The sequence below is a fragment of the Protobothrops mucrosquamatus genome, unplaced genomic scaffold, assembly GCF_001527695.2.
Source record: "Protobothrops mucrosquamatus isolate PMUCROS unplaced genomic scaffold, P.Mucros_1.0 scaffold1135, whole genome shotgun sequence".
In the NCBI taxonomy this organism is placed as follows: domain Eukaryota; kingdom Metazoa; phylum Chordata; class Lepidosauria; order Squamata; family Viperidae; genus Protobothrops; species Protobothrops mucrosquamatus.
In genome coordinates, this window is record NW_015387353.1 from 223,852 (window position 1) to 240,078 (window position 16,227).

General features: G+C 39.1%; 1 protein-coding gene across 1 annotated transcript; it reads right to left on the bottom strand.

The window, feature by feature from the left end:
* Nucleotides 1–9,335: 9,335 nt before the first annotated feature.
* On the bottom strand, nucleotides 9,336–14,908 carry FAM8A1 (family with sequence similarity 8 member A1). Its single transcript, XM_015820524.1, has 4 exons — nucleotides 14,686–14,908; nucleotides 13,336–13,459; nucleotides 11,833–11,972; nucleotides 9,336–10,460 (listed from the first exon to the last, which is right to left on the bottom strand). Exons 1-4 carry the CDS (start codon nucleotides 14,757–14,759, stop codon nucleotides 10,316–10,318), a joined length of 483 nt encoding a protein of 160 aa, XP_015676010.1. The 5' UTR covers nucleotides 14,760–14,908; the 3' UTR covers nucleotides 9,336–10,315.
* Between the last annotated feature and the right edge of the window lie 1,319 nt (nucleotides 14,909–16,227).

Here is a 16,227-nt window from a genome sequence, read left to right on the forward strand (position 1 = left end):
TAAAAATTAAGAAATACACTGGTCTGAATTTTAATACAGATGTACATTTTGTCTAACTCAATCAGTAATGGTTAATATGTTCTCAATAGTTAGATTTATGTCGGTAGTGTAGAAATTTTGTTTCTGGCATCTCCCCATTCAACCCATACTGGCTCCCCCCTTTGCCAGTCTCCATTTCCTGCTAAGCACTTCCCGGGTCTAGGACAACTCGCCATGACCAACTCGCCGTGGGACAACTTGCCACGGCCAGGTCACCATGGGACAACTCACCGCGGGACAATTCAACGCTGCATTAATCATTTCATTCAGTTACTTTTTATTATTGTTGTAACTCTTGTATTTCTGGATTGACTTTATTTCATTATTGGCCACGGTTCTGTTGAAATTAATTTAACTTTTGTATGTGTCGAATTGTCCTGTGTTGAATTGTCCCACGGCGTGTTGGCTGTGGCAAGTTGGCCTTCAGTGAGTTGGCCCATTCCACAGTCATCCACCAGGCTATCCGCCACTTGGCTCTATCTAGTACTTGACCCCCCCCATGATTTTCCCGTCAGCACTGCACACTAAGATGTTTTCCAGTTCTCGTATAGTTCTCCCCCCCCCCGCCCCAGATTGTTTTCCACAGACTAGCCATCTGCTCAACATGCCAAAAACTGCAACTTTTTTTGGGGGGGAGGTTGTTTGGTCATTGTGAAAAACAAAACAAAGTTACACTTTTAAAAAAAAAAGTGGTTACCGTGATACTGAAAAAATAAAGTGTTACCACATTGAGTTGTGGCTATACCCACTTTCAGAATACATTCTTTAACAGGCAGTTGCAACCAGTGAAGATTGCAAATTCCTAATAATTCATTTAACTAACACAAAGCAATGTACGCTGGTTTGTTTTGCTGCTGGTATGCTTGTAAATAAGGCAGTGCCAAATTTTCCAAGCCAGAGAGTTGAAAATAATTACTAATCGATGGCTAAATTTTTATTGTTTAAAGGCTTACAAATAACAACAGAAATCTTTTAAGTTTTATTTATTTATTTTGTTTATTAATCAAATTTATATTGCTGACCATCTCACGAAAAGTGATTCTGGGTGGCATACAATAATAAATTGTTGATGCCAAAAACTCAGTAAAATTTAAAAAGATGTGGGTGATTGGTTAATAAAAGGATTGTAATTTTTTTTTATTTCTACACAAAAGTTTGCATCTGTACAGAGTCAGTTATGGAAGATTCTGGAAGTAATAAGTGGATATTTCCATCTCAGATTTATTCATTATTTAACAGTTTATTGTACTCCTTTGTAGACTAAAGGCAGTTTCTTCTTCTTCTTCTTGTGCCATATCCGTTATCGGACATTGGCGATCATGTTGGTGATTCTATTTTTATCAGCAGCCGCACGAAAAAGTGCTGCTGAGTTTTGTCCAAACCAGTCCCTTAGATTTTGAAGCCATGATGTTCTTCTGCCTGGACCTCATTTGCGTTCAATCTTTCCCTGGAGGATTAAATGGAGTATGCCGTATTTTTCTGGGTGTCGCATCACATGTCCGAAATATTCTAATTTTTGTTTTTTAATTGTTTTGATGATTTCCCTTGGCTTTCCCAGGCGGCTTATCACCTCATTTCTGATCTTGTCAACCCAGATTATATGTAACAGCCGCCTGTAAATCCACATTTCAAATGCTTCTAGTCTCTTCAGGTGGCCTTCTGTCAAGAGACCAACTCTCTACTCCATAGAGCAGGATAGAAAAAATATAGCATCTGACAAGCCTGATTTTCAGTCTTAGGCTTATGTTGTGACTGCAGAAGACCTTTTTCATTTTGAAGAAAGGCAGTTTACAAACAGCAAAACACATGAACATACAAAACACAAAAGGAGCAAAGCCAAGCTAATTAGCCAATTAAAGGGCGACCTACGCATTGATGTTTGCCAAATGCCCTCTGGAATATCCAGATCTTTCTGAAGGCCAAGAGGTTCACGGTGCCCTATATCTCAATGGGCAAAGCATTGGAAAGTGTGGGGCCAGCCAAGGAGATACATCATTTGATCTCTACCCCCCCTTCACTTCCTTAGGTTGGGGGTCCTCGGCAAATCTAATTTCTTTCCAAGAATTTGGCCCATCCAAATGTAATCAGGAGCCTGTAAGGAGCCAGAAACCTAAGTAATATGGACCTCAAAAGATAATACCCAGGACTTTGAATGGAGCTTAGAAACAAATTGGCAACCAGTGTAGTGACCATAGCATTGGTGTTAAATGGCTAAATCTGCTATCGCGGGTTAGCAATTGGTCACTGCGCTAGGGGCCAACTAAAACGGGTCCTCTTTAAAGAGATTGGCTTAGAGGGGAAATGGTGAAAACACGTCAGCGTTGTCAGAACATCCCAAGTCAAATAAGCTCATGGTTGGCACAGCTGCCCAAACTGGGCAAAGTATCACCTCCACCCTCCAAGCTGATCACAACCAACATCTGTTCTAGCGGGAACTGAATCTAGAAGGACACCAACCTGTTGAGGCCTTACTGAACATGTTTGAGGAGGAGGAAGAAGTAGAGCCAGGTGGTGCATCTTGGGATAATAGTCCCAGAGGGGTGATTCCAGCAGTTTTGACTTAACTCTGGCTGAGGCAGATCCAGCAATCCCTCCCTACCTGCACCTATTGACAGCCTCTCAGGACAGTCAAGTCCAGCCACACAGTTCCAAGCAGAGCCATGCTTTAATGATGCAATAGAAGATAGACTGCCCAAAAAGCAGCCAACAGGAGAGTGGATTCTAAAGAGTAATGTGCATTTGGGTGGTGGTCCAGTTGGCCTATTCATTGGCACCCTTCCCCTCAGAAAAAAACACAGAACAGCCCAAGCCCCAACTCTGTCTTGTTTTGAGCTTTGAACTCTGGATTCCATCTCTGTATCACTTGTCCTTTCTCTTGGATTTGTCACATTTCACGGATTTCTGGTTTTGACTCTTGCTGCACTAATGGTTGCCATCTGTAGATGTTCTCTTCTAAAAGTACTCCCTGAGATTGCATCTCATTGGACTATGGAAGGCTGGCAGCCAATAATGCTAGCACACAAAATGACTCCTCCAAAATAGTGAATTTGATCCTTTAGTGGGAATGTGACATCCAAACCTAAAACTGGAGCTGGCATAGAGCCTAATCTATTGCCAGCAAACAGCAATTCTATTTTACAGGGATGTAATTTGAGCTAGTTTAACAAATCTGGGCTGACACAGCCTCCAAACACATCATTAGCACATCTATACTATCTCCAGTCCAGTCTTGGTTTATAATGTATCAATGAGCATAATCAGCACATTGAGAACTCACTCGTTCCCTCTCTAAACCATAGATCACCCTTCCCAGCAGTTTCATGTGGAAGTTAAATAACAAGAGTGTCAGACTAGCTCAACTGTTTTCTCTGGCAGGCACACCAAATGGAACTGCCTTCACACGAACAACCGCCACAAAGCTGCCTCTAATCCCCAGCCCTTGAAGGTGGTCCAAGAGAATATCGTGATCAAACAAGATCAGATCTGTCCTTCAAGGTCTCAATAAACTAATGCACTAATTATACCTTTTTCTATCAGAAAAAGCCTAGATCAGGCAGCCCTTCAGACAGTTTCTCATCTTATCACCTCATGCCTTGACTACTTCAATGCATTCTGCCAAGGGTTGCCTTTGAAGACCACCCAAGAGCTTCAACTGGAGCAGTATGTCCATGTAACTCATCTGCTTTGCAAGCTGCATTGGTTGCCAATTTGGAACTGCCTGTCTCTTCCCAGCTGAATAGATATAGCAAGGTTGATTAAATGAAACAAAGCTATCTATTGGGACCCCAAAATATCCCTTCCTTATAAGAAAGCCTGCCCTGTGGAATGAGATTCCCCCTCAAGATTTTTATGGCTTCCACTGAAGACCACTGAAGATCTTTGCCCAAACCTTTGGTGAAAAAAAGTCAGTTTCCTCTAGGATCCTTTATAATTAAATCTCTGCTAACTCTTCTGAAAGAGAAGCTTGGCAATTGGCCAGCATTTATCTAAAGTAGACAAAGCATCTAGAAAAGAGGTTCACCACTGCCTACTACAAGCCAGTTGGTATCACCCCATCCTTCAGAGGTGTTTACTAAAGCACACAACTCAGGCTGATAAAGCATGAATCCTGCTCACAGGTGACAAAATATGCCACAGTCGGGTCTGTCTATATAACCTGTTGTACAATTCATCTCACAAGACCCTTCCCCATATGGTATCCAACTCTGGACAAGTGGGCCATTTTTTCTGCAAAGAACTTTACCAAAATGTCACAGCAGCCTGCAGGATAATCTCCATATTTTTCCTCCCCTGAAGGGAACAGGTAACAGAACCAGTGGATGAGTTTGCAAATGCATTAAACAGAATTGTGAGGATCCTTTGTCCTCACTTATGAATCACAACTGGAACCAGTAACTCCATCATTGAGTTCTGTGGTCGCTAGGTGGAAAATCCTATGACCATGACACCTTTATATAGCTTTCCATTCTGTCATTTAAGAAAATCATCAGTGGGAACCAGAACCAAATTACAAGTCCTCTGGAATGACTAACCACCTCTCATCGCATCTCCCACAGTTCATTGACATGGAAATATAACCCCACGCTACATTTGATCACAAGGTTCCATGACCCACCTTTTATATTCCACTTAGAGCAATTAGCACTCCAATAAATTCCAAACTTATGGGGGAAGAGCCTGGAACCTACCACTACTGGTCACATCCATTCCAATCACTCTACTCGTCTCTCTCATTCCAACAATCCCCACCTCAACCACTTTCTCCCTAAGGTTCTAGGGCAGCGGGAATCAATAACTCTCTATATGCTGTACTTTGTTGCTGGTGAAACATTTCACTCCTCATCTCTTCAAGGCCCCAGAGGATTGTGACCTTAATGGGTAATTTATATAACATTTTAGTTTGATTCCATTTTGTCCATTAGCTCTTTATAGTACTGATGTTTTGTGGGATGTTGCTATAGTGATTTGAATAATACTTGGGACGTATTGCTTTCTGAGATGCCTGACAGATTGGTATTGCTGCCAGATGGGCCTTCTGCACAGCAGAGTTTCCACTTGGGTTTTTTTTTTTTGTACCTTTGTACCAGTCTTGTTTCCTGGCAATTGCCAGCACCAGTCCCTGCAGTTTTCTTGGCAAGATTTTTCAGAAGTGGCTAACTATTATCTGCTTCCTAGGGTTGAGAGAGAGAGAGTGACTGGCCTAAGGCCACCCACCTGGGTTTGTGTTTAAGGCAGGATTAGAATTCATGATCTCCTGGATTCTAGCCTGATGCCTTGATTGCACCTAACTAGCTCTCATTTTTTGCCATCTACTACAGCACAAATTTAGAGTTACATTTTTTTAAGAGAAGTATATAAGAAATACAGCAAGGCACATGAATTTAAAAATGAACCTTTATTTTCAAGCCAACTTCTTAATACAAGAGAGATATCCTTTAGGAAGAGAGATTTTTATAGTAAAGATCTTCCAAATGTCTATAACTAAAAGCCAACTTCAAGAATGGAAAATATAAATATCCAGTTGATGTATTAAATGAGCAAATTTACAAGGTGTTTGACTAGAAATGCTTTTCTTTAAAAAGAACACTTGCAGCTGTATACTTATGAAGGAAGTACGTTTTTTCACAAGGCTGCAATTGTAGATCAATCTGTGATGGGTTTAATTTAATACATTCAAGTGAAATTGTCTTGGCTCTCCCAACTATTTGATTCAGATTTATGAATGTATTCATACTAGGCAATATACAAGAAATGTTGCATTATAATGTCAAAGGTGAGGGCAATAAGTAATACTGTAATGCTGCAAGGCCCCCAAGAACTAACTGTGGAATTATTTCTGAATAGTCTCCTTTATTGGTTTTTCACCTATAAACAGAATCTTGCCAGGCTAAAGCAAGTATTTGCATAACTATAGATATACTGTGGGAACTGCTAGGGAAGAGTCATTTTAACCCTCTTTTGGCTGGCTAAATTTTCCAGTTTCCACTGCCTGTTTGTTCTCTAGAAAGCAGTCCCTGCTTCCTGGGAATCCAGTCCATCACAAATGTCAAATTTGTACTTTAATGTCTGTCTTACTTGACCTCTGTGCTAGTGATAAAATCATTAGTGTTAATCATTATCAAAAAGTTGAGTAATCAAAGCACTTGTTTAATCTTTTTTTCTACAGTGATTATGCTTGGCAAGACATAGTAAGTAAGCCATAAAGTACTTACTAAAAGGCTCTTGCTGAATTTGTAGAAATGTGACACTGGGCAGCAAGGCACAAACTATGCCTTTTAAATAACATCAACAGATGGCAGAGACAGTAGAAGCATAAAGGCAAGCTAAATCCATTCCTAACTTGATGCTTTCTTCCGTTCACTAGGACAGGGATTTAATATTTCCTTTCACCTGTTTATTTCTCACGGATATAGTCTGAGTAACATATTTAGACAACTGCAATTAGTGTAATAGGGAGCTTAGACCATCCCATGCCTTAAATTATGATTCATAGGGAGTAGCATAGTTCCTTAGATAGAATTGCATCCAATTTGTTTTAAGATGACTTAACTTTTATCATGGTGCGATCTCAACTCTTCTAGCCACTAGATCAGTCGTATCCAACCCGTGATCTCTGGGCTGCATGCAGCCTTGGACCGCTAGTAATGCAGTCACACAAGATACTAACTTTTTAACATTATTATATCATTTATATATACTAATTATATTATACATTTTATATGTGGCCCAAGACAATTCCTTTTCACTCAACACTGCCCAAGCAAGCCAAAAGATTGGACATCCATGCTTTAGATAGAGAATGGAGCTACAAAACGCTATTCAACTCTCAGCATTTCCACTACTCACAGGAAGTGAAAGGGGGACACCAAAAGGATAGGAGTGGGAGATCAGCCACATACTTCTCCAAAACAGTGTGATGCCAAATCAGGCCCTACATTGTTTTCCAAGCTCATTAACACATGTATATGCATCATCACTAAAACACATATGGTAATTATTGGCTGTTGGTTTGTTCTCCAAGCTTGGCAATTTGGCTGCAAACATTTCATTTCCATTCCGGGGTGGGGCAGGGGGGACATCTTCAGTGCGCTTTGAATTGTGCTCGTCTGTCAGAGCACTGGCCTTTAAATACCTTTTTGTGTGATGTGAATTGGTGTGGGTGTTATTTGTCCAGATGTTTCTGAGTCATGGTCTAGTTTCGGGCTGTTTGGCTGGTTGTTGTTGCTGGGCGAGAGTCTTTGGTGTTTAAGTAGCGTCTGTGTGATGCAAATGGTGTTTGTTCGTTTGGTTGCTTCCTAGTCATGGTCTGGTTTCGGGATGTTTGGCTGGCTGGCTGTTGTTGAGATGTGGTCCGGTTTCTTGTGGGAGGTTGTGATTTTTGTTGCTGTGTGGTGGGGTGCCTGTTTGTTTTAAATGCTGCCTTTGGGATTGAAGTAGTTCTTTTGTTCTCCAATAAGTCAATAAACAGACACATTGACATCAACCCAATCTACTAACCAATGAGAACGAAAGAACTACTTCAATCCCAAACGTTTGCAGCCAAATCGCCAAGCTCGGAGATCAAACCAATAGCCCAACTATCAACCTGAGCTACTAATATTCAGACACATCTCATGGTCATTATTATCCAGTTTTCCTATAAAAATGGCTAGAATAACAATTAATGTGGGAAGCAATTAACATATTAATTCACGATTAATGTGAAACATAACTTAGCATATTAAGAAGCGCAGTTTCCCCAGACTTTCTACAGTATATAGCAGGGGTGTCAAACTGCTGGCCCGCGGGCCGGACGCATCATTCAGAAGCCGCTCTCCCACCCCATTGCCAGCAATGGCAAAACTGTCCCGATACGTTGCGCAGCGTCACGTGATGTCACGAGTTTGGCATGTCTGGCATATAGGATTCAACTACACATTTCTGCATCAGTTACTGCTCTCGTAAGGAACTGTGGTGTCTCTCAACATCAAAGGGGTTTGAATGTGTGGATTATTCCAGATTTAGAGATGTAGTCTAATTACCTACCCTCAGCAAATGCTAACTTTTAAGTTGAGATAAAGTGATGTATAATTCAGAAATGTAATGGGAAACTACTTCTGATTTATTTCCCTGTATACAGGGGAGGTTATAATTTTTGAAGGTAGATTTTAGTTACACTGTACCTACTAGTGCTGAATCATAACATCTTTTTCATTATAAATATACATTTGTGGCATATTTTCTCTATACTCTGTTATGTTTTTAGTATGCCAGCCTCCTCATAATACATTGTTGTTAACGATGAGAATTGTAGCAAGTGTTATTTATACCTGATTTTTCAAGACACAAACTTTCTACATTCCTAGACAAAGATAAAATATTTAATTTTTTTTAAAACCCACAGTATGTATTTTAGAGCAAAAATCTATTTCGTGACCTCTCTAATAAATTTCTCAGCCATTTGTTTAAATTCAGAATAAGTCAGAATTTTTCTTAACAAAGACATGCAAATTGTTTCTTCAGATTAATTAATCTCCATTCATTATTTGCGCAACAGTTAAAAAGTTGCTGATATTTTGTGACAATAACTGAAAAAAAAATCTTCCATTGTCAGGTTATCACTTTCAGGCATTTGAAACTTTCTAGTCGTATGTAAAAAATCTGTACTGCAGATTTTTCTGCTGACATTTGAACTTTATTCAATTAGAACTTGGAAAATTCAACGCAGAGTAAAAGCACTCCTTTCAAAAGACAACCATAAAAAAACCACTTTTAAAAAGCAACTTTGTCTCATTGTTCCTGATACATTACAGGTAGTCCTCAAGTTATAACAATTGAGACCAACATTTCCATTGCTAAAAAAAAGTTAAGTGAGTTTTGTTACATTTTACGACCTTTCTTGCAACAGTTAAGTGAATCACAGCAGTTGTTAAGTTGGTAACACAGTTAAGTGGATCTGTCTTCCCCATTGACTGTTTATCAATGTCGCAAAAGGTAATCACATGACCCCAGGACACTGCAACTATCATAAATACATGTCAGTTGCAAAGCATCTGAATTTTGACCCCAGGGATGCTGCAATGTTTGTAAGTGTGAAAAAAAAGTCGTAAGTTTTTTTAGTGTCGTTGTAACTTCGAACAATCACTAAATGAATGGTTCTAAGTCAAGGACTACTTAGCAGTCTTTTTTCTCCTATAACTTTATTCAATCCTAAATGAACAGAAAACTAACAAAGAATATCACTATTAAATCAGTGTGTCGGAGGTAATAAACTGATAATATAACTATTTTGTATAAATATATAAAAATAAATCATGCAAAATAAATAGGCTTTATTTAATAAGTATAATTTAAGTGACCCAGGCACACAGGCAGATAAAATAAGAGTATCAATTTACATTTTTACACTATTTGTATTGCTTTAGCAATTGTGTGATTTATTTTAAAATAAGAAACCTCATTTTCTTATAAAATGGTGCAAAAGGTTATGCATACATTTCCTCTGGTTTATTCAAAGTTTAGTTTGGCTGTTGTTAAATACATCTGAAATAAGTGTTTTACACAATAAAATACAGCTTTAAATTTTCTATGCTTTTATAGAAAAGTCCAAAGTTTAAGTAAGTTTATGGAAAAGATGGGAAAAGGGTAATAAAACAATTTATAAACCATCCAAAGCAGGGATTAAATTGAACTCGTCTTGGTTGTCTACAGCAGTACTGCCAAAGCTCTCGGTATTTACCTGTTAATTAATACTAGTTTTACTTGCCTTCATAATATCTGATATGTTGAATCTGTGTTTTGTTCAAGATACTCACATCATGCAAGACATTTAATACATGTACAGAAATCTCTTCAGTATTTAAAATACAATGGTTGTGAGAGCAATTAATGATAAGGCTTCTATATAAGTAGCAAACACTTACAAATCCACCAAAACAAAAGCATACAGTTCTCTGTAAACTTCTCTCAAAAACACTGTAATTGCTTTGGTTGCTCCAATAATGACAATGGTTCAGTTGTTCATAAAAATAAATCTATCTTTTGATACAGAATTAGTATTCCTCTCATAAGAGAAATACTATTCCTTTGAAACCGCCAATGACTTTTGAAGATTTTGAGCATTCTGGCTCTGTTTAAATATTCTTAAATCCGTTCAGCACCGGTCCCCGAGACTTATTGCACCTCTGGAAGAAAGCAAACTCAATGTTGTAATTGGCACTGTTCTTGAGTGAGATTCAGCAATCCAGCAAAGTGGCTCCAGTATATTTGAACAGTGGAATAAAGGTGTCCTTGAGTATCATCTGAGACGAGGCCTTTTTACTACAATAGTCCCTGCTACAATATCATACGCTGTTCTGTTATGTTGAAAGAATAACAGAGTAATGAATGCGGGAAAGAAGGAAGCAATAGAAAAATTCTTGATCAAAGCTCGTATTGTAGACCTGTAAGGAAAAAAAACAGACATATCTCTAGAATTTGTTGTCTGTACTGGGGAGTGTAGACAGAGAGGTACATGTTAAAAACAAAAAATCCTCAAAATATTGTCAAATACATCGGTAAGCATGCCTTTTTTCTATTCCTATTCTTCTAATGAATCATTTCTACTTTGAATTAACCAACATTTCTGCAATCACATTTTTTACTTTTGCACAGATACATTAATTTCTAGCGTTTGCTTAATGAACACCATTCTCCTGCCATTATGAAAGAAGATACATCTTCTTAAAATGATATATCTGTAGATTTAATTAATTTTTCTGGATGGAAACTTTACCTTACAAATACCATAGATAGTATGTCAAGCAACATTTTTGCACTGATTGTTAGTGATATCGCTTAAGTCAGTGGTGGCGAACCTATGGCATGGGTGCCAGAGGCGGCACTCAGAGCCCTCTCTGTGGGCACGCGTGCTGTCGCCCCAGTCCTAGGCCTTCAGCTGGGTTTTATAAAACCTTTTCACTTTAGGCCTCCGGCGCCATGTGCAAAAAAAAAAAAAGGTCCAATCAGTCAATTTCAACTTCTCGTGGGGAAAAAAAAAATCTTGCAAAGTTGGAATTGATTGATTGAACTTTTTAGTCCCACCCAGTCTGCCGTTACTACCGCAGCCACGCGCACCCAATGGGCCACGCCCAGGCAATGGGCCATACCCACCCAGCACTCGACGATGCATAAGTGGGTTTTGGGTTGCAGTTTGGGCACTCAGTCTCTAAAAGGTTCGCCATCACTGGCTTAAGTTGTGGTATAGCATTCCAGATAATTTACATAATTATGTTAATGCTGTTGAATTACTTAATCACAGTCTGATTGTTTAGGCAAACCTTGGAGTAGAATTGAATTACTGAAAATATAACTCTTATGATTGGGAATCAACTTAGCAAAGCTGAAGCTGAAATGTGATATAATGAAATAATATAAACGTGCTTTGAGGGAGATAAACATGACTTATTCTTCATTATATGATGTCCCCCAACAGTGGGCAAATAATTCAGATTAATATGTATGAAGAGCTATAAATAATTTTCCCAATTTATTCAGCTATTTATATAATTCACAAATGGCTGAAGATAGATTTATTACATACATTTTTTTTGCCAGCAATGCCTTGCTAGTTTGGTTCACTTTTTTTAAAAAAACACCTCCAAGTCTGCACTGAGTTTAGTCAGGCTGTAAAATATCCTTAAATGTAAAGCTGAAGTAGGGAATAAAAATTATGTAAATCTAATAATATTTACAGTGTGTAGATTATACAACATTACTGAAAACAGCTAAGGATTCATATAAGTATAATATTGCAGTGACAGAAATAAAACTTACGTTGTTATGCTCACATTAGACGATGGAATCACCAATACACGACTTGGTGCTATAAGTACTGATGTATCACATGTCACAACTCGAAGGCCTAGCAGAAATTTCCCAGGTGTTGCGCCACCAGCTCCCCAAATACAAATAATCTGAAAGAAAACATTCTCATAACTAAAATTACATGTTTTACCATGTGTGATAGATCACTAATGAAGGTGTCTTGAGGCCAGATCAATCACATACAATACACATTTGAAATAATGAGATGACTACAGGTTGTCCTCAAATTATGACTGCAGTTGGGAATGAGATTGCCACGCAATTGTAAAGTGCAACATTACCATGATCACATTGCTTTGTAATGGTAATTCAGGCAGTCCCCAATGTCACTGTAATTCAAGATGTGTGAGTCGTCAAATGGGAAACAGAGGGAGACTCAGGTAAGGATTAGGGTTGCTGCAGGGGTACGTGAGGGCCTCGGAGGCCAGGCCAGGAGAGGAGAAATTTGGGGAGATGGTGCTTGGGCGCAGGGTGCAGCATGAGCTCAGAAAAGCCACAGGGAATGAGGGTGCGGGGCAAAAGCGACGGCAGGGAGGCTGAGATGCAGGCATGTGTGCAAGCACGAAGTAGCCAAGGAAAGAGGGCGCAGGGTGCATGTATTCGCAGGGAGGCCAAGGAAACAGGGTGAGGTACATGGAAGCGCAGAGAGGCTAGGAAAGAGCGTGTGGGGGTGTTTGTAATAGCAGAAAGGCCACGGAAAGAGGCCACGGAGTGCATAAATTTGTGCAATCGCACACAGGCCATGGAAAGAGGGCATGTGGTGCATATGATTGCAAGGAGGATGGGGAAAGAGGGTATGGGGTGTGTGCCCGCATGTGTGTTAAGACAGGGAGGCAGAAAAAAGAGGGTGCGAATGTTTGCAAGTGAATGGGAAAAGTGGGCGTGGTGCACGCAAGCAGAGAAAGGTGGGAGGAGATTTGTGACCTTCCTTGCACACTTCCTCAATGACTTTACTTGTGGGAAGATGGCAGGAAAAGTTGCAAGTGGTGGTCATATGAACTGTGGGATGCTGCACCTGGTCGCAAGTACAAGGCACCTGAGTTTTGTTCGTGGGATTGTGGGGGCAGTGGAATGGTCCGAACTTTGAGTACCAGTTGCAAGTCCTTTCATTTAGTGCCACCATAACTTTGAGTGGTTGCTGAACAAATGGTGCTTAAGGACTACCTGTATAATGGAAGGGATAATGTTTTCTGTCATTGTGAATAAAATTTGCTCTTATCTACATAGCCTTGTGCAGTTTCTGATCCTTGGTCATATGGAAATTTTAGTTGTTATTTACAGTGGGCAGTATTGGATATCAATGGCTTTTATATTCTGAATATTTATGAGGTTAATAACTAAAAAGTAAATTAAAATTAAGTTCATAAAACATATGGATCACTGATTAAATTAGTTTGAAGAAAATAGTCTCTAAAATAGGTTCTATTGTTTGTTCAAGTAAAACTTGTATACCTCATAGATGCAGACCAGCAATCTGTAGATAAGGGCCACTATCATCATCTTTTGCAAGTCTTCCATGGAAGTTTCATCGTCTATTTCTTCTATAATGTAGTGCATAGCAAACTTTGAGATATCCCTGCATCAAAAATATAATACAATATGTGATACTATGAATAAGCAATACTACTCTACATATAGCTTAGAGGTAATATCACTTTAAATGGAAATATTTTTATTTAGTGGACTTTTTTGTTTCAGAAGACTATTCAGGGTACAAAAGATATGTATTTTAAATTTGGAAAACTAATAGCAAAACATATTGCCAAAGAAAATGGCATCTGAGGGCTCTTCTATACATTTTGCTTGCTCTGGCATGACAACGGCTCACAAATTGTCTCTTGAGGAGAGGAACATATGACACTTTTGCCTAACTTTTGCCTATATTTTCTTGATTTGCATTAAAGATAATGTTTTCTGATTTTAGCTGGCAGAAGTGGTGGCTTAACATGGCGGCTTTGTTTCATTTGGCTGCTAGCAAATGTCTAACATGGCAGAAATGTCTTCCCCTCTTGTCGCCAGTTCTTCAGAGCCATTTTGTCCTGAGCTGCTGGATTGCCTGCTCCCTTCTGAAGGGGCCTTTCCACAGTGGAAAAATAAATCTATGGCAGGGGTGTCAAACTCGCAGCCCGCAGGCCGCATGCGTCACGCATAGGCCACGCCCACCCCAGCTCTGTGATGTAATTGAATTTCACACCCGTGATCTATGGGCTCTTCCCCTCTCTGAGGTGAACTGGTGAAATGCTGGCTGGATCTTTTTTCTTTTAATAGGTTTACTAATGGTCTGAAGAAAGACTCGGCTCTCTTTTTAAGGGGCTCTAGTACACTGGTAGGCCTTTCTGTGTCTTTTTTAGATTGGGTGAAATGAACAACAGTTCTGCTAATTTCCCTTTGCAGCTGAAATAGGAGATAGAGAAGTCCATATTTTCTGTGGTATTTTCTTTGGAGAAAGTACAGAAGCGGGGAAATTTATCCCATGGCAATTGCCATCCCAACAAAACATCCAGACAGCATCACTGCCAAAACAGAAGAACAGATAGAAACATGGACACAATATATTTTTTAAAACTTTATCAGTTTTTATTCCAACCTGTTTGAACACAGGAGACAAATAGTTGAAGCTGCCATGAAAATACCCTTTACTTTTAATTTTTTTTAAGAAGAAAATATATACTCATTTCTTATGATCCCTGCCTGCAGTATGAAATAGAATAGTTTACTGTACTGAGAACTAAATATATAACATAGTAATTTACAACAGATATAATGAAGCTGATTAAACACATTATGTACTGTGCAACTTACTTTATTCCACTTAAGTGCATAATACTCAAAACTATTGATGCCTTGATAAAGAAAAGAATAAAGAAGTCCACCATCTCTGCTATAAATCGATGAGCCAAAGATGGGATTATGTATTCATGACCTGAACAAAAACAGATAATTTATTTTGCATTAAATATCATAGAACAAACTCTGTAATATAAGGTCAGATATTTAAACATTGCATTTTACACACCAATTTACATTTCAAGTGATAATATAATAAACTCATGCTTAAGAAGTTAGGGACACAACTTTGTATTAGGTTACACATTTTACTACAGACCATTATGAGATCTTTTGATATAATTCTGCCCTTCCAAAGGTAGCTGCAATGTTCACGAGGACTTCACAAAGGGTTGAACTCTACCCATATTCTGGTGTCATGCTGTTGTCAGACAATTCATTCAGACTTAAGGCCCAACCTGAAATTCCAAGCAGTTTCTCATAAGACATCATAAACCTTTCTTTACTAACTATAGCAGGGGTGTCAAACTGCCGGCCCATGGGCCGGTTTCATCATACTGAAGCCGCGCCCACCCCATTGCCGGCAATGGCAAAACTGGCCCGATACATTGCGCGACATCATGTGACGTCGCGAGTTTGACACCCCTGAACTATAGGGCCAATCTTGCTCCTTTAATTTTTATTCCCCCCTTTATTATTTTAACAAATAACTCCAGGCAGCAAACTTATCCAACACGCCTTCTTCTCCTCCTATTTCCCCCATAACAACAACCTTGTGTAGTGGGTTGGGCGTATGCCAGGATTTGCCAGGATTGGATCACTGTAAATAGAGAACCAGAAGACTCTTGGTGTTAATTGGTGATCTCATCCATAGCCACGCTCTTTAAAAGAGTAGCAGCACACCTTACACCAAGAAGCCATGGTACCAGAGACTGATAAGAGAAACCCTATGTGGAATCTCTCATTTCAGAGACACAGAAATGAAAAATTCAAAGCTCAATAGTATTGTTACCTAATACTGTTAAGCAATACTAATACTGTTACCAGGAATGCAGAACCATATACAAAACCACTGTACTACACCCATTAAAGTACTTCAGTAAGTATCAGTTCCTGGCCACCATTCTCAGCAGCAAACCAAGAGCTCTTCTCCATTGTCCAATTGGTAAGGCTAATAGTATATCTAATTGTTTATTACAGTCATAGATCAGGATAGAGACAGATATAGGAAAAAGCAGTCTGCTCATTTCTCTGCTGTTATTTTTTAAAAATTCAAAATTGAGCAATGAATCCAGTTTCATATAACTGGACCGATGGAAGGAGACTTCTTCACTATGGTATTCCTACTGCAACCTTTCATGATCACCGAAAATGATATTCGGTGGGGAAAACAACTCATGAATAGATAGACTGCTGAATAAGAGGCTGAAGCAGTAGGATAGAAATCTTTCAAAACTCATCAAATGTACCTTCCAAGAACAGAGCTCCATCTCAAAAGATTCCTCAACCCAATTTTTAAAGGTTGTGTTATTCCCATTGTAGCTTTCTTATCATGTA